This window comes from Sturnira hondurensis, unplaced genomic scaffold (assembly GCF_014824575.4).
Source record: "Sturnira hondurensis isolate 20B ecotype Veracruz unplaced genomic scaffold, ASM1482457v3 Scaffold0009178, whole genome shotgun sequence".
Classification (NCBI taxonomy): Eukaryota; Metazoa; Chordata; class Mammalia; order Chiroptera; family Phyllostomidae; genus Sturnira; species Sturnira hondurensis.
Window position 1 is genome coordinate 2,034,677 of NW_028081809.1, and position 22,481 is coordinate 2,057,157.

At 39.0% G+C, this 22,481-nt stretch overlaps 1 protein-coding gene across 2 annotated transcripts in view; it reads left to right on the forward strand.

Moving 5' to 3' along the window:
• AFF3 (ALF transcription elongation factor 3) overlaps nucleotides 1-22,481 on the forward strand; it is a 576,292-nt gene that overhangs the window by 124,661 nt on the left and 429,150 nt on the right. Inside the window, exons 3-6 of one of the 2 annotated variants that reach the window (XM_037056779.1) lie at nucleotides 2,902-2,976; nucleotides 5,300-5,420; nucleotides 6,409-6,721; nucleotides 6,851-7,236. In XM_037056779.1, coding sequence (XP_036912674.1) covers nucleotides 2,902-2,976; nucleotides 5,300-5,420; nucleotides 6,409-6,721; nucleotides 6,851-7,236 — 895 coding nt within the window. The remainder of the gene's footprint in view (nucleotides 1-2,901; nucleotides 2,977-5,299; nucleotides 5,421-6,408; nucleotides 6,722-6,850; nucleotides 7,237-22,481) is intronic. The other variant, XM_037056780.1, reaches the window with a different exon arrangement.

Here is a 22,481-nt window from a genome sequence, read left to right on the forward strand (position 1 = left end):
CATGAGAGGTTGGTTGTTCATTCTTTTCTCTTTGAATTCACTTGTTCCTGGATCCCAGCCTGGAGACACACCAGTAGGTAGGATAAATTTTTTTTTTTTTTAAGAATAGAACACTTTGATGATTCTAGTCAAAGGGTACAGTTGGCTATTTATACCCTTGGTTGAAAGCCTCCTTCATGGCCAATTCACTTTGCTTAGAGAAAGTGTTCAGGTCTAAACAGGCTGCGTGTAGATCAGCGCAGAAGGAAGGAGAGCCATCTCTCCTGGCCAGCTGGACCAGCTGGGTCAACCCTGGGGCCCAGCTGGAGGAGGGCTGTATGAGCTCCAGACTCTTCTCTCTGGTAGGGCAGCTTGGGCAGAGATTGGAGCAGGCCGATGAATGGATCGGATCTTATGAAAAAGGTGATACCATCTGGCTTATGTTAGAATCTAGAATTTCTTTGTTTATCTGTCCTCTATTTCAGTTTTCTATGTTACCTGTATGTGTGCAGTGGAGAGAGACTAATTTTTGTCTTTTGTTTTGGAAATATAAAAAAAGACTATAATAGCCCAGGATTCTCCTTTTAGTTCTTTCTGTGTGAAGAATAGCTTCCCTTTGTTTTGCTTGCCCTGTTTGCTGCTGCGGGGGCTCATGATCACTATTTATTAACACTGGGCTTGTAGACTGAAAGGTGTAGCAAGTGTGGCCACTGCTGGGCTCATGGGCACTTGCTCTTGCCTGGACAGACGGGAAGAAAGAACTTTGGACATTGCTGTTCCTTTTACATAATGTCTTCTTTATGACATCATTTTAATCATCAAACTTTTATCCTAAGTTTCCTGCTCTTTAAAAAAGTTAATCTAGAAATATGTAGCATGTCTGTCATTCTTCAGTGGACATTGTAAGGATAATTGAGGAACAGATGTTTTGAACTCAGTGTAAGGGAGAAGCCATCACGCTCAAAGGTATTATTGTTATTTAGCTCCATATTGTTAACATATGATTAAGAATACATTAATTTTGGCTCTGGCTGGTGTGGCCCAGTGGATTGAGCGAGGTCAACCCTGCAAACCAAAGGGTCGTCCCTTTGATTCTCAGTCTAGGGCACGTGCCTGGGTTGCAGGTCAGGTCCCCAGCAGGGTGCACATAGGGGGCACGTGAGAGGCAACCACATATTGATGTTTCTCTCCCTCTCCCCTTTCCTTCTCCTCTCTCTAAAAATAAACAAATGAAATCTTTAAAAAATACATTAATTTTAGAAATGACAATAAGATCGTGTTTGGATATCTATTCCTATTTAACCAGCACAATTGGATTTTGTCTGAGCCCTACAAAATACCTCAATTTGTAGATTAAAAACAAATCAATGGGAAATGGTCAGAAAGTGTTTACTACATTTTTTATTTATCAGCTATTTTTTAATTCTAAAAATAAGTGTCTTTTAAAAGGAGTTTATTAAAAAGCTTCATTTTCTGGTATGTTATACATCTGTAATACATAATGAATAATGTAGCCATTGGCTGTCTCCACTTTCATGCAAAATAAATGAATACATTTGGTGACATATATTCAAGGGGTTTAGCTCTTGTAATTTTCACAGAAATCAGGAACAACTTTGCAGATGATAGAAATTTTACCATCTGCTAGTAACAAAGAAACATAGCTTGTAACACAAGGCTCTTATTGAGTCTAGCGTATATGCTTGTATTGGCATGCCAGGATTCAGAATTCTCTATAGCTCAGTCTCCAGAGAGGCTGGCCTGTCAGCCTGTCATGGGAAAGGTTCCTTTGCTTTTAAAGCAGATGGCATGGTCCTCACATTGCTTGAATGACAGAGGAGGGAAGGGAGCTGAGTTCTGATGGCAACAGATCAAGAGAAAGGCATTCTCCAGGATTGCGAGTACCTGCACAGATTTCACTTGTAATTAGTGGGATGGTGGACTCGCTGTTGAGAAGATACTGTCTTTATGAATCAAAACATTTAGTGTTGATAGAGACCTAAGTTCAGATGTTTAGGGAGAGATGGGGGGTGGCAAGTATAGACTTTCTCTCACAGTGACATTGGCTTTAAGCAGGTGGCATCTTTGCTTCCTAGTTCTGACATGATACGTGGGGGTTGTGGTTAAGGATAAGGTGTGGATGGGCTGCAAAGAGCTGAGTGCTTCATGGAGACCACAAAGATGCCCACCAAGGAAGGGGACGAGATTCCTCTGGAAAGGAAGGTGTTGTAGATGTGTTGCCCCTCTTCTTAAGTTTCCTTTGTTCTCATCTGGAGAAAGGGGACGATTGTCATTTTTGGTCATTTTGATTTCATCTTATGGTATGGAAGGTACTGCATGACACAGGCATCAGGGTGGTCCCATAAAAGATGGTCAGTGCATTTTGTTGGTATATTATGTGTAGGTGGTCCTGAGGGTGTTCAGTCCTTTTTAGTATTGGGAGTCGTGGGCTGGGTATGCAGGTAGGACCTCATTAGAGAACTTTAGTTAGCAGCGGCCTGCATCTTGGGGTGCTTTTAGTTATCTTCAAGCTTAAAGGGGTTGGGGAATGAGGCAAGTTTTGTTAAGGAGGAGGAGCTTCCTCCTCTCCTCCATCTTCTCCATATTTGGAAGTGATTCTTACTTCTGACCCTGGAAATGCAGTGAGTCTGATATCTGCCTAGTTGATTTTGATTTTTAGCCAGATGCCTTTGTCTTACACATATAAGCCAGGTTGCAAACTGGGTGGGGTTTATAAATTTGTTTTGTTTTAATTGCTACACAACACATCATCCCTCCCTTTTCTTGTCACACCTCCTGTTTGGAGCCCCTTTGCACCTCCTTACCCTTGGGGGCAAAACAGACAAGCCCATGCTCACTAGGATACAAGGACTGATCAGGTTTAAATGTTTTCCCTTCTTGTGGTATCTGCATTTCTTACAGGGGAGAAGACATCTTAAACCAGAGGAATGACTCTCTAGTTGTGGAATTTCAGTCATCAGCCAGCCGATGCAGGAGGTATTATTTTGGGCATGGGGGCCTTCTCAAAAGCCCAACATCACCCTAAATGACCACCTGCCTGCTCCGTGTTCCATAAGACCACATCATGCATCCCTTATGTGTTGTTTGGTTGGCTTGACCCACCTGAGGGCAGGGAGCATGTTTGTGGGAGTCTCTGTGCATGGAGTTGGGCACAACACACTGGGTCCTCACAGGTGGCCGTACATTCTGGCAAGGGGAAGGAGTGTGATGCATGCAATTCAAGCTTTTTTCCCCCCTTAACTGCACATGCTGGTATTGGCCCAAAAGTTAGCAAGTTCACAGTGAAACCAGAATTCTCCTCTCAGTGAAAGCCCACTTTGTGTCCATACACAGCACGAGTCATGTGTCTTTAGAGAAGTCTCCATTTGAAATCCATGGAATGTTCGTGAAAGCTGGGGTTTCGTATTGTGAACATCCGCAAGGAGGGCAGAATAGTTGTATTCCCTCCATTGAACTAGAAGCCTGTTTTTGAATAAAAGTGTCATTTTCATCTTGTGCCTCCCTTATGCCATCTAAGTGTCACCGTAGCCACCCAGAGAGTTCTTTGTGATGGCAGTGTGAGAGCAGTGAGCCTCTCGGTTAGGCTGTGGCCGCAGTCTCTCTTTATATGAAGGTCACCGGTTGGACTCCCAAATCTAATAACTTTGGGTAATGTACTAAGGATGAATTAAAATGCTAATAGACTACATGTTCTTCTTCTTCTTTTAAACATTCCCTACTCTTAAATTTAAATGCAGTGCCCTAGGTGCTCTTACAGCCTCACTGGGAGCATTTTTAGCTTTGCCAAGAAGACAGTGAATTTAGTGTGTTCTGGCCAAGGGGCAGAGCTAGGAGGGAAGGCAATATTTATTTTATGATTATTTCATTTGTGCCCTCTACAGTTATATAACACAGATATTCTCTCTAGTTTCTCTTTTACTCAAGATAGTCATTCAGCTCAAAACAAAACAAAAAACCTTATTATTTTCTTAGTTTCTTTGAACCCACAGATCCGTTGACTGTTAACAGTATTTAATAGCAATACATTGGATTTGGGCACCAAAAGCCATTCAGAAGCCCTTTTCATAGCTACCTTCATGTTTGAACCTTAACCCCCACCACGAAACATCCCTGTTCGGTAGTGGAGACAATGGGGTGCAGACGCAGCATGTGGTGTTTTCGTCCTCCTGTCACTGGTGAGGGGAGAACCATGGTCAGCAGGTCATTGTCTTGCTCCCAGCTTGAGCATCTGCCCTCAAAGAACTAAGTGGGGGGTCTAAGCAGAGTGATAGTAAGTCACTTAAGTGAAATGCTTCTGCTAGGCAACAAAGGTAGTACTCATTTTGAGGGACATACACGTTCTTTGTAATTGGTTTTGTTGGTTCTGTGTCTACAGCTTCACTGAGGCCAGATTTATCGATGAGCTGAAAAAAAAGTGTTTCCTTCTTTCAGTAAAGGGGTCACTTCCTTATCATTAGTTGAATTAGGCCCTTTATTTTCTCCTTAATGGGGGGAAGGAACACTATTTCTTCCTTAGTCCTCCCAGTTATCTTGTGTCTGGTCACTTCATAATTGCATTTTAGGGGAAGAGATATTAATTTTCTCCAACGAAAGGCCGAGTTCCTTGATGACACACCATAATTCAATTTCCGTTCTCTCCCTTCGTTGCCTGTACCTCTTCCTCCTGGCACATTTTTCATAGTTAGAAGGAGTGATAGTGTCAAATATATCAAAAGGAAGAATTGATTCAGTTCTCGTTTGACGACTTGACTGATTAACAGAGATCAGAAGAAGGCTCATAACTGTGAAAGCCACTGCAGCATGGAGTTTTAACAGCTCTTTAGGGAGCTGGTTAATGAAAGAATCACTACAGAAACACAGTCATGCCAAAAAAAAAAAAAAAAAGGAAAGATCAGGAGCATTCCCATATAATGTTCGAAGACTATGTCATAGGAGGAAATGTGCTCATAATTTCTATTTACACATTGTAATAATTACTGCCTGCCTTAAGATTCTTTCAGCCTTCTGCTGTCAGATATTTCCTTAGATATTTCCTCTTTCACATAATAGGCAGAGAGGTCTAGTACTGGTTGAAACTTGTCCTAAGGGCTTTTTTCCTTCTAAAAAATGTAATTATCAGACACCCGAGCCTGTGCTGCTTGATTAGACCAGTTTTAATCTGATCCATGTTCTTGTTATCATCACCATTTGTCCATGAACCAGACTTCTGCACTTGGGTGAGTGCGAGATCGGACTTTAGCCTTTAATTTCTGAGTGTGTGTGTATGTGTGGTTATTCTCTTTTCTTTCTCCTGATGCAGTGTCTATGAACCAGATAGAAATGTGTTACGAAGGAAAGAGCGAGAAAGGAGAAATCAGGAAACTCAACAGGACGATGGCACATTTAATTCCAGTTACTCCCTCTTCAGTGAACCCTACAAGGTAACTGGCTTCCTGTTGTTCATCTCCACCCCTCACTCGTTGGTCCCTCTTACCTCCAGGATAGCAAGCAGTCTTGACCAGAAGAGTTGACCAGTCAAATTTCACGTAGTTTTCTTCCTGTTCAGCTTAGGAAACACAGCCCAGCCACTTAAAATGAGGCCTTCCCTGACAAATCTTGGTGTCAATATTGAGAGTTACTTGCTGTAATTTTTAATCAATAATATAGGCTTCATCTCTGCATTAATTTTCAAAGTCAGTAACATTTGTTATGTTTTCTAAGGGGTTAGGAAACACTATTTAAAAAGGTTGGGTTACATATCTGTCACATGTGGATCATGGTGGCATCAGAGTCATCTCATAGGGCTAAGAAGACAGAAACTTGGATTGGTTTCGGTACAGAAAGGCCAGAAATGTAGCTACTTTTTCAAAGTAGAATATCATCCCAAATCTCACCAGTGTCTTGGCTTAGGCTGCTTGGAGCTGTGTATAGTTTAAACCTGCAGCTTCATGTGCATTTAGCCCCATATTCATTTTAAACTTCACTCTGCCTTCTCTTGCCTGTCACAATTACTCTGACAAGAATAATTACATATTTAGAAATTGGAAAAAGAAAAATTTGAGCCAAATCTGAATTTGCAAGAAAAGCTCCAAATGGGACTACAAAAAAAGGAAAGGAGATGCTCCTGGAGAGTCTGAATCTGAGCCATTTTATGAAGTTGCACTAGTGTGGTGTGTGGTTTCCTCAGCTGCCGCGCAGTCCCGAGGACTGGTGCCCTTTTTGCCCACCCCAGGGCCCTCAGCTTCCTGGGCGTGGTGCTCCCAGACCCAGGGTGCTCCCAGACATCTTCAGAGATGACGATTTTGATTCATCTGTCAGCTCGCGTTGTGCATGTGACAGCCCAGTGTTCTGTGGTTGAGAAAGGCACATCTCCATTATTTGCCATGTTTCTGTTGTCTCTAACAACAGGGTGTGTTTTTCTTTCTCCAGACTAACAAGGGGGATGAGCTCTCCAACCGGATCCAGAATACCTTAGGCAATTATGATGAAATGAAAGACTTTTTAACTGATAGATCTAATCAGAGTCATCTCGTTGGTGTTCCCAAACCTGGGGTTCCTCAGGCTCCTGTGAACAAGATCGATGAACATTTTGTTGCAGATTCAAGAGCCCAGCCCCAGCCCTCATCTGTTTGCAGCACTGCATCTTCCACACCAGCAGCTGTCCCTGTGCAGCAGAGTAAGAGGGGCACCATGGGCTGGCAGAAGGCTGGGCACCCGCCGCCTGATGGCCAGCAGAGAGCAAGTAAGCGTGGACACAGGTTGATTGATTTGAACAGATCTGCTAATCCAAAGAACCATAATAAAAAACCTAACCACTGTGTGTCAAGCCCCTCATCCTCACCTTCCTCTTCTTCTTCTTCTTTCAACTCAGCACAACAGGGCTCTCTCAGGACCTTGCTTGGAGATGGTGTTGGCAGGCAGCAGCCACGGGCCAAACAAGTGTGCAATCTAGAGGTGGGTCTTCAGATCCAGGAAAGACCACCTAATATGCCAGCCAAGCACAGCAGCAGTGGGCACTGTGTTCAGAACTTTCCTCCATCCCTGGCTTCAAAACCCAGCCTGGTTCAACAGAAACCGACCGCATATGTGCGGCCAATGGACGGCCAAGATCAGGCTCCTGATGAGTCTCCAAAGCTTAAGTCTTCCACAGAAACCAGTGTGCACTGCGCGTCATATAGGGGAGTCCCTGCCACCAAGCCGGAGTCCACCAGAGCCAAGGCCAAGCTTGCCAAGTTCAATATCCCCAAACAAGCAGAGGTAAGCCTTTTCTCCTTACTGCTTACATGCATGAGTAGTTCTGTGTGACTACCTCACAGTTGTGAATTCAGTTTTCATGTTTCTTTACTTCAGTGTGTGACTGACTTCATGTGGTAGGATTGCAGCGGTCCATAAGGAAGAATATATGCATAAATAATGCGTTCTTGAAATATCAAATTGATTATAGTCAGAATTTTAAAAATTCTAACAAATGTAATTTTGTGTGTGTCTCATTTAGTTCAGGAAGGAATGTCTCCTTGAATTTTGTTCAAGGGATATTTTGTAAACAAGCCAGTGTCAATGGAGATATTAGATACTAAAAATAAAAGTACTTTAAAAGCTGTAATTTTTAGCCCTGACTGATATAACTCAGTGGTTCAGGCATCAGTCCCACAAAGCTAATGGTCGCTAGTTTGATTCCTGGTCAGGCATGTGCCTGGGTTGAGGTTTGTTCCCTAGTCAAGGCGCCTGCAGGAGGCAACTGATCAACACTTCTATCCTTCCTTCCCCTTCTTTCTAAAAATAATATCTTTTTAAAAAAGTTACAGCCCTGACTGATGTGGTTCGATGGATTGGGTGGTGTCCTGCATACAGAAAGGTTGCCCATTTGATTCTTGGTCAGGGCGCAGGCCTGGGTTGTGGGCCAGGTCTCTGGCTGGCAGTCTTTGAGAGGCAGCCGCCAGTCAGTGTGCCTCTGTGCATCGATGTTTCTTTCTCTCTTTCTCCCTCTCTCTAAAATAAATAAAGTTAGTATGTAGGCAAGATAATTTCTTATGTAAAAGAGTTAAAAAATGTTACATTTTGGTCAATTTTGAAATGTTCCTATACAAACTTTACGAAGTAAAACTCAGAATGATTTTGAAAGTAATTTTTAAATGATTCATTGCTGATTATGGTGAATATTCAAATGTATCAGATGCCCCATCCATATAATAGTATTTAAGATCCAGGTTCCTTGGTGTTAATTCAGTAAGGACTCCCTCTGTCCTGTAAAAATTATCTTAGGTCATATAAAGAGAATGAAACTTTTTATTTCACATTCTCCTGATTTGCATTTTGACTTTATTTAAATGTGAAGATTGAATGTATGGAATATTAGAATTTAAAACAAGCAAGTCACATAGTCACAGAGATAGCAAAGAGGCCATGACTAGTAACTTGAATAGAAATCTGGATGGAAAATGAAGTTTTGTTGTAGAGAAGCACATTTCGTATTATATTCTTGATTGATGACAGTTGTCAAGAGCACATGAATAAGAAATATGACTGCACATGTTTTTCTTTTGCTGTGATATGGTGTATAACTGAAATAAAATGTGAGTTCTAGAATGTTGTGCTTAAGAACTGTTCAAGTTTTTTTTTCTTTTTGGCATATTCTTTTTTAAAGATGGAGTAACATTGTGGCCAGAATAGTCTTTGTATCTTAATTTGATTTAATAACCAAATGAAGCGAAGAATTTAACATATTTTTTTGAGTATCTGACAATGCTAAACTTAACAATTTTTGAGCTCTCATCTCGGAAAGCATCATGCACCAGCTGAGAAATCAACATATTACTGTTAGAGAAGACATTTTTTTTAACTTTGAGATACACAGGTTCTTATGAAGAAATTAGTGATGTATATACCAATAACCAGTAACATCTTTTGATAATTCATTGATAATGGATCCGAGAAAGTGTGCATTAGGAATCAATAGAAGAAAAAAATGTAACTTCTGCAAGAATTTACGTTCCTAAAGTTTGTAGGGAACATACATGGATACCACCTTACAAAACTGAATTCATCAAGCCCTTTGATGAATTTTTGTTATTGTCATCAAATGACCGGCAATGGCCAGAAAAAAAAAAGCATGGTTTATCCTTGAACAGAGGTGACTGCAGCCATCAGGAATCCCTTTGTCATTTTAATCCAGATTGATATCTTGCTAAAATGATTTTTATGTACCAAAGAAACTTCAAATTTATTTCATAATAATTTCTTTATTTTGGGATCTAATGAGTTGACAAAGCTCTGGTTAGAAGCCATGTTTGATCACCAATCCAGCTCATCAACTAGATAGTTTTCATGAGTTTTTTGGGGCATGTTGTTAATAATGAGGACACTCTCAGGATGCCCTTACAGGACCCCTGGTGTTTGGTAATCACAGGAGGAGGGAAATGCCTGAGATAGAGTCAGACTGACAGAAATTAGAGCTTTGATACAGGAAGTGTTTCACTTCCCCATGTATAATGACATTGAACCAGTCAGCCTGTTTCTTCCCAACATTCTACACCAAACACTTCAAAGAGCACAATCACGAATTGATAGGAAAGAGGTAAGAACTGTTGTTCATAATACAAAGTTACAATTGGTGGATTTTTTTTTACAGTGCTTACTTTAGTAGAAAGCTTTGCATTTTATGGAAAATAGGGTAGTTTGAATCTTGTTAACACTGTCGTGTTTAATCAGTCCACTACCTTACTAAAGAAATGGCTCTTTCCAGTTAGTAGCAGGGTGGTAACCTGTAAATTACATTTCCCAACCTCCAGACTCAGAGGGGTTTTTTTTGTTTGTTTGTTTTTACTCTAAGGAGGTAAGAAATACCTTTTGGCAGCTATATAATTTTACAGGGCAATTTAATAAAATCGACATTCTTAACATAGAAACTAAAGAATTTTACCAACCTGTCAGATTTTACTTTTGAGGGAATATTTGCTTTTATTTTTTGGAGAGAATAAAATAATTTTTAAAATATCAATGCCTGTTTTTTTGTTACACATATACCACCTGTATGAAAATACCCTCTCAGTAGTTGACTAATCTCTAGTGAAGTGGAGAATGTGTTTTTTAGGGAAATTGACAGAGGAAATGACCTGAAGGGAGCTTGTATTTCTTGACAATACTTTTTTAGGATGATAGCTATAGAGCAAGACTTTGACAGTGTGAAGAATTTGGGAGCTAAAAGGAAGTGTTAGGGGAAAACGGCAACGACAGGAAAGGTACAGATACAGTTGTGTGGCGTTGTGTAGGTATGTTCCTCATGAGAAAATCAAGTCAATGACTAGGTATGGTGTGATGTGAGACATTATAAAAAAATCTAAGCTGTGATCTCTGCTTCCAAGAAATTTATATGAATGGAATAAATTAAATGCCAGCACTTAGCTTATACTTTGCAATTTCTGTCACTTAAAGTCCAAACTAAATTTAAAATTATCTTTCTAGCTCTAGGACAATTCTCTCATTTTCATAATCCTTGTAGAAAATATTCTACATTATTTTTAAAAATTGAGAATTTGTGAATCTCTTTTGCCTGATTTTATACTTATAAATTCTTTATTCTTTCCCTTATAACACCTGCACTGTATCTGCTGCCATGGCAAGTTATTTCTCATTATTCTTCAGTCTTCTATAATAAGTAATTAGTGTAGAAAAATTTAGTGCAATTTGATGTGGAAGCTAAAGACCTCAAGGGAATTCCCTAACTGATACACCTGCCTCCTGGCTGGCCTTTCTTAGCTCATTTTTGTGTTTAATGAAAAACATATTTTTGTTGTTATAGCCAAGTCTTTTACTCTTGATGCCATCCCTCATTAAGTGGGCCTTCCCTGGAGTGCCACATGGGAGGGTGACTACTGTTAGGTGAGAGTCAGGGGACTTAACAAATGATTGAAATGTGTGTTCTAGAATGTTCTAGGGTAGAACACACTAAATCTTATTTCTAGTTGATGTGAATTATTTTTTGTTTCACACACAAACACAAAATCAATATTTTGCCTTTAACATGTAATTCAAGACGTGGTTATTGGAGACTGCCTAGAGTGCCAGATACAGGTTTTGTGGGACCCACAATATATACTGTTTTGGGGGTCCTCTTTAGAAAAAACAGAATAGGAAAACATCTTGCACTTGACATTTTTCCAAAATTATATATTAGCACATCCTAGGTCCCCTCCTGGGGCCTTGGAGAAACCTCTATTCAGGAGGCCCTGGAGCAGCTGTGTCATTAGCTTCCCAGTATATCTGTCTTTGGCTCATGGAACAATGATAAATTATTATTAAAATGATAATTTTAGATTTGAAAAGAGTGCTTTATATTAGCCTCAAACTTCATAGAATTTAACAATGATGCTAGGTGATGTAGGCAAGGCAAAAATGAGACAGTACTATGAAACAGTCTAATATGCAATGCTATTGAGACAAAGTATGGGTCTCAGAGGCTGTGAAATTGTTTGACAAGGTTACAGTTTCAGCAGTGGTATTCCAAAACATACACAGTTTAGTCTCTGTTAGCTGTTAATTTAATAAGTAGCTGTGATTTGAAACTGTACTCTTGCAGAGGGTTCTGATAGCTGGAAATAGAATGCATTTGAAAAGCCAGAGAAGGAAGGAAACCAGTGGCTACTGCCCTTACTTAGTGATAAGGAAAGAAACCCCTAACTTTGACTTCCCGTGAATAGACTGTGTATGAGGAGTTTTCGTTGTGGTTAAGAATTCATCCTCAAAAACGGAGTAACCATTTTTGGTTGATCAAACTTTTATTTGTTAATATAAGTAATTAAATAGTTTAAGATCTATTGATTAATCATCGTGTTTTCACGATGGGCATTTTAAAATCACTATTTATATGAGGAATAAGAACATAAAGCCAAAGTATAGTGATTCTACAAAATAGCTTCCTGGAAAAGCAATTAACTGATTTTTTTTAAGTTCATAGAAGATAAATGGTGTAGGCTTCCTATTTGCTGTTACTCTTGTGTATGAAAGTAGATTTCTTCCACATTAAAGTCGGCACCAGTCTGTAGGACAGAAAAGGCATCTGCAAAGCAATGTCTACGTTATGTATTTGTGCCAGTCCAAAGTTCTTAATTACATTTGAGATGTCTAATGTTTTCAAATCCAGCTATGCTGTTTGATTGTGCGTTGATGAAATGAGGGTGAGTGGCTAGCTTGGAGACTCAGTTTCCCTGTCTGTTGCAGACCCAGCCTCCCCATCACCCTCATCTCCATTCTCCTTCACCCACTGCAGACAGAAGCCAAGGCCTGCCAGTCAGGTGACTTCATAACAGCACCGGTGGTTATGCTCTGCACATCCTCCTGTCTGCACAATGCACATACTCCATTCTCTTCCTGAGAATGTGGGCAGCTTGTGCTGTGTAGACTGAGAACAGTGAAGACTCAAAACTTTGATCTCAGATGCTAGATGAAAGTACTTGTTTTCCTGATTGTAGAGGGGTCATTCTGAAGGTCATCATGAAGGCTGGCAAGTGGAAATGTTTCCATATTTTTTAGTACTTTTATATGTAGCCAGCAGGGCCCTTAAGATAAGGCACTTAATCACTGAAAAATTTGAAGAATGCATATTAAAATGTGTCCTGTGGTGTGAAGGTGCTGGTGCCCTGTTCCTTCCCCTTTCCCTCAGGGTTCCTACAGAGTAGTGTTCTCGCTGTAAGGTAGGAAGGAGGTGGCTCCCAGAGCTGAAGGCATTGTGAACAGGCTCCAGGCCCCAGGGGGAGGCTGTGAGCAAGCCCCACGCCGTGTTCCCTGCATATCTCCTTGGTTCTCATAAAGCTTTCTCTCTCAGAAAGCATCTGGACAGATTAAGGCTGTTTTCCTTTAAACTACAATCTTATGTGTTGATCAAGAGCCCGGGGCTAATCAGAGCCTGGAGCCTCTCAGTATTTGGAGCCACTTGAAAAGATGACGAATGATCCAGCAATGCTCCCACCCTGGAAAAATGTCACTGGACAGTTCAGTGAGAAATCCTTCTTCTTTTGTAGTTTATCTTTCCTTGGTTGGAAATTGTGTGTGAGCACAGCGGAACAACCTTGGTTCTGCAGACCTGCAAGGACTGGGTTCAAATCTTTCCTTTACTGCATATGAGCTGTGTGGGTGGGAGCAAGTTATTTAACTTTGTTGGGCCTCAGTTTCCTCAGGTGTGAAGGGGAGAAATTGATAATATCTGCTTAGGAGAGTTATCGCAGGGAGAAGTAAATGAGACAAAGCATGTAATGTGCTTAGCACACTGATAATGTAGTAAGCATTCAGTAAATATTGCCTGTATTATTCTTACTAGCAAAACCTCTGAAACAGCAATAGCAAACAAAATGTGAAAAGTAGATATTGGAAGTGGGTGTGTGTGTGTTTGTGCATGCATGCTACATTTCTCCTTAGAGAAAGGAAAATGAAATTCTGAAAGTTCTTTTGTATTTGTTAGAAATAACTGAAGTCTTTGAAGATGAGGGTGATCTTGGATTAATATAGCAAAGCCTGAGTGACCTGACTCCCTTATTTAATGCTTGCCCCTCCCATCCCCTCCCTGAGCTTTTGTTGATGAGGCTGAGAAAGAGTTGTCTCTCTGTGTAGTTGGCTTTTCTAAGCTATTATCTATATGGAACAAATCATACCTGAGCTGTATCCCCAGTTAAATGAAATACACAATCAACAAGATTTGGGCTGAGGAAAAAAATGTTAATATTTTCAGGTAGTAGGTTTTTAGAATGACTCACTGAAACAGAGCTCTTTGAAGCCACAGGATGCTGAATAGCAGGTTTAACTGGGCTGAGTAGTGGAATTACTTACGTGATTAGCTGGTGTTAGCAGTGCTTTTCTGGTATATGGAAGTGGACTGTCCCTGCTGCTCAGGATCCATCTCTCTGCCATAAACGGGCTGGTTTTGGGGCAGAATAAGGACTGTGATTGCTGCTGCTAGACTCTCTGAGTGATTCTCACTCCGTTTGCTACCCAGATGACCTTGTGTCTCATTGGCTTTATTTGCAACAAGGAATCATGGTTGTACCTTTATTAGTTTGCCGGGCTGCTACAACAAAGTACCACAGGTTGGCTGGCTTAGAACCACAGAGATTAATTGTCTTACAGTTCTGGAGACAATTCTTGATGTCTCACGGTTCTTGATTTCAGCTAAAAGTGAAATCAAGGTGCCAGGAGGTTTGGTCTCCTCTGAGGTTGTGAGGGAAGTCTGGTTCAGTCCTCTTTCCTGGGCTCATGGGTGGCTGTCTTTTCTCTGTTGTCTGTATGTCCTCTCCCCTCCATTGTGTGTCTGTCGGAACTGCCCCTTCCTATAAGGTTTTCAGTGGTACTGGGTTAGGGCCTACCCCAATGACCTCCTTTTAACTTGATTATCTTTGTAAACACTATTTCCATTTAAAATTTAAAATGTGAGGGACACAGTTCAAAGTAATAGCACCTATCAATAGCATTTCACTGGCTACTTAAGAAGTTAATACTTGTATAGTGCTTAGAATAGTGACTAGCACATGATAAGCACTGTGTGAAATCCACAGTAATAATAACTCATAATAGTTAGTATAATTATTTATATTAGCTCTGTTTGTTTTCACATTTACCTCCTAATGGGCTCAACTCTAGATGGTTTGAGATCTCAGGATTCAGAAATTGAGGTTAGGTAGATGAATTTCACTAAAGTATGAATGCCTCAAAGGGAAGGATTTTTGCTTCGTTTTTACTTTTTAATTTAATGAAATATCCCTAACTGTGCCTGGCACATGTTTGGTGCTCAGCACATATTTGTTGAATTAGTTCATCAGTCCAAGGATATGAATGAAGGGATTCACTCCCCTCTAATCAGTGACCTCCTCTCGTTGGGGCCTTAGTAATTCCTGCCATACCTTTATGGGAAAAAAGGAGTCAAATACTTCTAATATATAATTTATAGCTGCTGTTACAGAGAGAAATAGGAACCGTATTTACGGATGTGTGTAAACATAGCCCATGTAAAATAAACTGTATTGCTCCCTGGCTTGGGGGCAGTGTGTTGTGTGCTGAGTTCTATGTTCTTTGGCAAAGAAGGTGGTAGGAGCAGGAGTGCGGATGCTGGGGAAGGCGGCCGGCAGGGGAGGGCCCAAATTTTCAGACTTCCTGCCATATGAATTATGTTTTGATAGATTTAAAATAGCCTAGACTACATAAAGTTCTTAGGGGTACCCCTTGATTCCAGTGGAGTCCTGAATCCCAGAATATCCTCTGGGCCTTTTTCTGTGCATGTCATTATGTGCTTCATTGATCTGATTTCTGTCACGATATTTGTTTCACTTATTTATGGTAATGCACTGTTTCATACTTTATGCTAACATAGTCCAGATATTTATCCAGAGCTCTGTTTATTTGTTGTCTTGCAGACATATCCTTCAAAAATGTTGCTGGTTACATATCACTGGGGTCCACAGGCTCTTGGCATGATTTAATATCCAGTAAATGGTTGACCCCTTAGCTGTGCAACGGAATGGTAAACAGTGGAAAATAGATAAATGTATGCATTTGGCTATTTTTACAAGCCCTGACAAAAAAATAAAGACCCCCCCACCCCATTTTTAGATGCCTTGAAAATCTCATGGACAGCATCAATGATGGGCATCAGTTTGACTATCTGTCATATCTCTTTCAAGTCTCACCCTTTCTGTGTTCAAATCCCACAGCTCAGAGGGAACTTAGAACCTCCCAGATAGCCCTCCCATCTTTGGTGTGGCTCAGTGGATTGAGTGCCAGCCTGTGAACCGAAGGGTTGCTGGATCCATTCTCAGTCAGGGCACATGCTTGGGTTACAGGCCAGATCCCCAGTAGGGGGCACATGAGAGGCAACCACACATTAATATTTCTCTCTTTCTCCTTCCCTTTCCCTCTCAAAAAATAAATAAATAAAATCTTTAAAAAAGGAGGAGAGGATCCCACATCATTTAATGGACTTAAAGTAAGTTTTGTGTAGATATGATATTCTCCAAGGAAAAATTCTTAGATATCCATCTAATTTATAAATCCAAAATTAACAAAAGGTTTTCATTATAATCTTCTGTGAATTTTGTTCATGTTCTTTACCCATTTTTCCTGTTGAAATATTTATATTTTTTTTACTGAATTATGAGTTCTTAAGAAAGGTAAGAAAACCTTTCTTAAATATATTAAAAACAATTTTCCCACTTTGTTGATGAACCTTTGTTTATAACAGAGAAATTAAATTTTGTATCTCTTCTCTTTTGATTTCTTCCTTTGTAATTATGGTTAAAAAGGCTGTTTCTATATGTGTAATAAAGAGTTAAATCTGACATGAAACTGTAAAGAACTTGAAAAATTAACTATCTGGAATAGATTTTGATATAAGTTGTTTCTACCTATTTGTTTATTCTTTTAATAGTTAGATTTCAGTATAACTGATTTATTAGTCCATCTTTTCTTTATAATATTACTAAGAAAAAAGATAAATACACCATCTTTATGGAATTATGGTATAAATATAGGTAGGGGTCCTAGAATACAATTTCTTGTGAAACTGGAAATCAATTAAATCTGAATGCTCCAGCTTTTAAGATCTAGTGTAAGCTCCACCACTTCTGCAGTCCGATCCAGCCACTGAAGAGCTTCCTTTCTTCTGTACTCCCATTGTGTTGACATTTGTTATATTGCCATGTGTTATTGTTTACTTTTCTTTGTGTCCTTCTGCTCTCACAGACCTATTGTAAGTACCCTGAGTACGGGTCCCCTTTGCATTCATGTTTGCAACATCTTCTAGAATAGGGTCCTATTAAATAGGTACTGAATTATTTTTTCCCTGAGGTCTCAACATTACATTTCTGCACCTCAAAAACAGAAAGACAAACCTATTTTATCTTGTTTGAATGATGTTAGGTAAATCAATGGCGAAAATAAAAAATAAACACTAGAGTGAAGTACAGGCATAGCATATAATCTGACCCGGGCTGCTTCTCCACCTACTTCCAGACTAGTTGCTGTTTCCTAACTGTCTCATTTTCTTTCACACTTTGCTCTCTTTGCTTATGCCCAGAGTATTCTCCTTTCCAAGTTTGCCTGTCAGATTCTTCCTTCAAGGCTAGTTCCTCTTATATTGAAAATAATAATACTTGGAAGTTAGAAAGTCACCACTAGAATTGATCATTGTTAATCCATTGGTGTATTTGCTTTCCATCTTAATTCTTCTTCTTTTCTCTTTAGTTACTCATTGTTTTTCTTTCAACGGTTACATATTCGTTTAAGTAATTTAAATAATGAAGAAAAATTAAATTTAAAAATCAACTGAAATTCCAGCATCCAGGGAGAAAAATATCACAAATACAAGATGAACTTCATTCCAGATGATATTCTCTCTCTCTTTTCATCTCTTTCTCTGTCTTTATATTTCTTTGGTTTCATCAGATTTGGAGCCTCTCTTGAGCTTTGATATATATTTTTCTAAAATACCCATCTTGTTACTTCTTGTAGATGGTTTGCTCTTTCTGCATGAATATCTAAAGAATGATTTCTTTGAATTTTTGTAGCTTAACCAAAATATGTCTCAGCATTGAGTATTTTCTAAAACATGGAGTGCTCTTTCAATCTTTCAATATTAGTTCATTCTACTAGTTCAAGGGGATTTTTGTGTGTTGTGTTTGCACACGTGGTTTGGGTATACTATTTTTTATTTACCTCCTAAGGGACTTACCCTCACATTGAATCTTTTCCTTTCATATTGTTGAGTTCCTTTCTAATTGCTTTAACCTGTGTTTTATTCACCTGCACACACTACTGTTTTCCTAAGCCTTTTCTCTATGTCAGTAATTCAGTTTTTAGTGTCTGTTCTGTTTCTTAGGATCTATAATTTTTTCATTAGTTTTATCCCATGATCATACAGTTTTGTTTTAAAAAATTGTGCCCTCCCCAATGATTCCTTAAGCCATTCCTTTCTAAGAATTTACTACATTTTAATGATAAGATTAATTTATTGTCATAATTCAAAGTTTTGTTTTTCATGCAAAAAACTAAAAATCAAACTTTACTTACACTATTAACTTCTTTTAATGGGCATTTTGCAGTACCAAGAAGAAGCATCTGTATTACATATGAATGACTGGTGCTGCTTCAAGCGATGGATTCCAAAAACACTGGGTTAAAAACAAGGCGAAAGTTTATTTTTCTTTCATTATAAATCTAAGGTTGTATATTGCCCCTGTTCTGTGACATTCTGTCATGGTTCTGGGCTTCATATTTTTTCTTTAGTTGCTATGTCACCTATAGGAGTGTTATGCTTAGCCCCATGGTCCAAGATGGTCCATGCCCTCAGGACGAGGGAAGGGGAGGAGAGGGCATATCTTGCTGTTTAAATGTTCAACCTGGAAGGATCATAAACCACTTTCTCTTACATACCATTGGCCAGAAGTAGTCACCTGACTCTCTTTAGCTTCAGAGAAGAAAGACTGAGATATGTATCCATCCATTATGCTGTGTCACCATGTGCCCAGATAAAATTATTTATCATTATGGAAGAAGACGTGAATGGCTATTACAGAAAAATAAGCAGCTTATAGCAGCTATTACTTTATATCAGTGGTTGTCTGTTTAAGGGTTTATGTCATGACTTTTGTAGCTATTCAAGGGGAGGAACTGTTCCCGCATCCTTATTTTCCCACAGTGCCTGAGTTCANTGTTTTTCATGCAAAAAACTAAAAATCAAACTTTACTTACACTATTAACTTCTTTTAATGGGCATTTTGCAGTACCAAGAAGAAGCATCTGTATTACATATGAATGACTGTTTGGTGCTGCTTCAAGCGATGGATTCCAAAAACACTGGGTTAAAAACAAGGCGAAAGTTTATTTTTCTTTCATTATAAATCTAAGGTTGTATATTGCCCCTGTTCTGTGACATTCTGTCATGGTTCTGGGCTTCAGATTTTTTCTTTAGTTGCTATGTCACCTATAGGAGTGTTATGCTTAGCCCCATGGTCCAAGATGGTCCATGCCCTCAGGACAAGGGAAGGGGAGGAGAGGGCATATCTTGCCGTTTAAATGTTCAACCTGGAAGGGTCATAAACCACTTTCTCTTACATACCATTGGCCAGGAGTAGTCACCTGACTCTCTTTAGCTTCAGAGAAGAAAGACTGAGATATGTATCCATCCATTACGCTGTGTCACCATGTGCCCAGATAAAATTATTTATCATTATGGAAGAAGACGTGAATGGCTATTACAGAAAAATAAGCAGCTTATAGCAGCTATTACTTTATGTCAGTGGTTGTCTGTTTAAGGGTTTATGTCATGACTTTTGTAGCTATTCAAGGGGAGGAACTGTTTCCCGCATCCTTATTTTCCCACAGTGCCTGAGTTCAACATATAATCAGTGTTAGTAATTTTTTTGTTGAATTGTTTTGAATTATAAAATGACACAGTCTGTGTAATTTTTTGGATTTCTGAAAGGATGAGGTGTATAAACTCATAAGTGTTTTAGAACATTCTAGAAATTTTTGACAAAAGGAAAAAGGCTCCCTGTTATATTATTCTAGTTTGATAATTGTTCCTGAAATCAATGATAGCTGCAAAGTACATGAATTTGATGGAAGTAAGTATAGTATATATATCCATTACTGTAGGCTTTTCTTACTCAGTATGAAAATGTCTTAGGATAATAAGTGGATTCCTATCTAAATTCATGAGTTTTCTTATGACATTTGGACTAAGCCTGAAATGGATTAATCTTTTTCTGATAAAGTTTCTTAAGCTGTGATTTCTCTAGTGACTACATTTAATTAGATATTTTTTTAAAAACTGCTTATCTTTATGCCAACAGGTTTTGTGACTGCATTTTTCTCCTGAGCAGTATTTCACAGATTAAATTGCTGGCAGAAGTAAATAAATATACGAAAGTATTTAGTAAATCATAATATCCTTAGATTAGAAATTAACAACATTCCCACATTTAAAATGAAAAATAGATATTTAAACTTAAATTTAAAGGGCAGAGATAGGTAAGATAGTATAAAGATATAAACAGTTCAGTGAAAAATTCATTTTGCTTTTTCAAGTAGTGTATTTTCCCCTAGAAAATGGCTATGCTTCTTTTTAGTGGAAAAATTCCATTTAATCTGCAAGGGCCAAAATATTTTATTGTAAGGTTCTGAAGGTTTTAATTAAAGACTTGAGTTTTCTTTTTGTAAAATACTGTACATCACTGTAAGATTCTACAACTCCGGTGTATTGACATTCTGACTCAGCTCCCTCCCGCCAGGTGTTGGAATGCAGAGAGACTTGCAGGCCTTGTAACTGTTCAACAGGCAAGATTAATTTAACCTGTTCTTTTAGTGGATGGGAACTATGGAGATTGATCTGGAAACCCCAGATAACCTTTTGTACAGACCAGAGCAAGAGAATTTCTGAGTTTCTTGAATTACTAAAACCCAGTATGGAAGGAAGATCAACGATTGTCAGATTGCCTAAAGGCATAAAGTTTGTAAAGGGTTTTTTTTTTCTCAGTATTGTTGTTTCCTAGAGCACAGCAAATTTTTAGAAGAGACTTTTACCCTCCAGAATTTCCCTTAGTTCCATCAAATTGGAAGTAAAATGATTTTGACCTTCTTCTCTTAATCCCTTCTCCTTCTCCAGTAAACTTCAAGTAAAGAGTATGTAGAGATAGGTGAGTCAGGTAAACGCTCTGGGAGAAAAAGTAGGGGTTCAACTGGTTTTGGAAAGAGTCAGTTGGGGCTCATCTGAGTGTCTGGTTCAAGTTTCTGGCATGTATTTGAATGTGGGAGCTCGGGATAGGTAGGACGGGGGAGCGTAACGGGGAGAAAATGGGGACAACTGTAATTGAACAACAATAAAAAAGAATTAAGGTAAAATGAGGCTGTTAGGGTAGGTTCTCATCCAATATGACTGGTGTCTTTAAAAGAAAAGATATTTAGATACATTCAAGCACAGAGGAAAGACCGTTAGAGTAAGAAGGCTATCTACGAGCCAAGGAGAAAGCCCCTCAGAAGAAACCAGTCCTGTTGACACCTTGATCTTGAAAGTCCAACCTCCAGAATTTTAAGAAAAAAAATTTCTATAGTTTAAGACACTCATTCTGTAGTACTTTGTTATGGAAGTCCTCACAGATTGGTATCTTTGGTGCCTCGGTGGTTAAATGTCATTCAAGCTTTAGTCAGTGTTGTTTTTCCAGCTGCTTTCTGAGCAGTTTCATTGTAATGGTTTAAATTCAGGTTGACTTAACAGTACGTGCCATGTTCTCACTGGAACTTGATGTCCCAGAATCACGTCCATTCTTTTTCTGTGTGTATACCATATTCTATTGATTGACCTCAAAAGTCTCTTACATTCTTTCAAATCTTAGTGCTACCTTATTATCTAACTATTTCATGTTCATACTAACTTTTCTAGCTTTTGAATGTTCAGCTAATCAACTTCTTTTAACTCTGAGCAGCATTATTTGATTAATCACCCTAAATTTTTAGTTTCATTAGATTCTTTTAAAAAATATTTATTTATTTATTTACTTATTTTTAGAGGGGAAGGGAAGGACAAACAGTGGTAGAGAAACATCAGTGTGTGATTGCCTCTCATGCATCCCCCACTGGGGACCTGACCTGCAACCCAGGCATGTGCCCTGACTGGGAACCAAACCAGCAAACTCTTGCTTCACCGGCCCACGCTCAATCCATTGAGCTACACCAGCCAGGGCTTCATTATTTTCTTTACCAGCTAAAAATACTGGCAAGTTTCCTATTCCATGCAGGATATAGAACAGACATTTTTAAAATATATTTTATTGATTATGCTATTACGTTTGTCCCATTTTTCCCTTTATTCTCCTCTAACCTGTGCCATCCCTCCCACCTGCCTTACCCACCTCCCTTAGTTCCTGACCATGGGTCATACATGTAAGTTCTTTGGCTTCTCCATTTCCTATACTTAACCATTCTTCCCATCTGTTTTGTGCCTACTACTTATGCTTCTTATTCCCTGTACCTTTTCCCCCATTTTCTTCACTCCTCTTCCCTACTGATAACTCTCCTTGTGATTTCTATTTCTGTGATTCTGTTCCTGTTGTAGTTTTTTAAATTATTTTTTAGGTTAGGTTGTTGATAGTTGTGAGTTTGTTGTCATTTTACTGTTCATATTTTTGATACTCTTTTCCTTAAGTTTTTTAAAAATATTTCATATAATAAGGGCTTGATGATGATGAACTCCTTTAACTTGACCTTATCTGGAAGCACTTTATCTGCCCTTCCATTCTAAATGATAGCTTTGCTGGATAGAGCAGTCTTGGACATAGGTTCTTTTCTTTCATGACAGCTCTTTCTTGCCTGCAAGGTTTCTTTGGAAAAACCAGCTGATAGTCTTATGGGAACTCCCTTGTAGGTAACTGTCTCCTTTTGTCTTGCTGCTTTTAAGATTCTCTCCTTATCTTTAATATTATCCTTATCTTATATTCAATTAAGTGGCAGCTACTGGGATCTCAGTAATA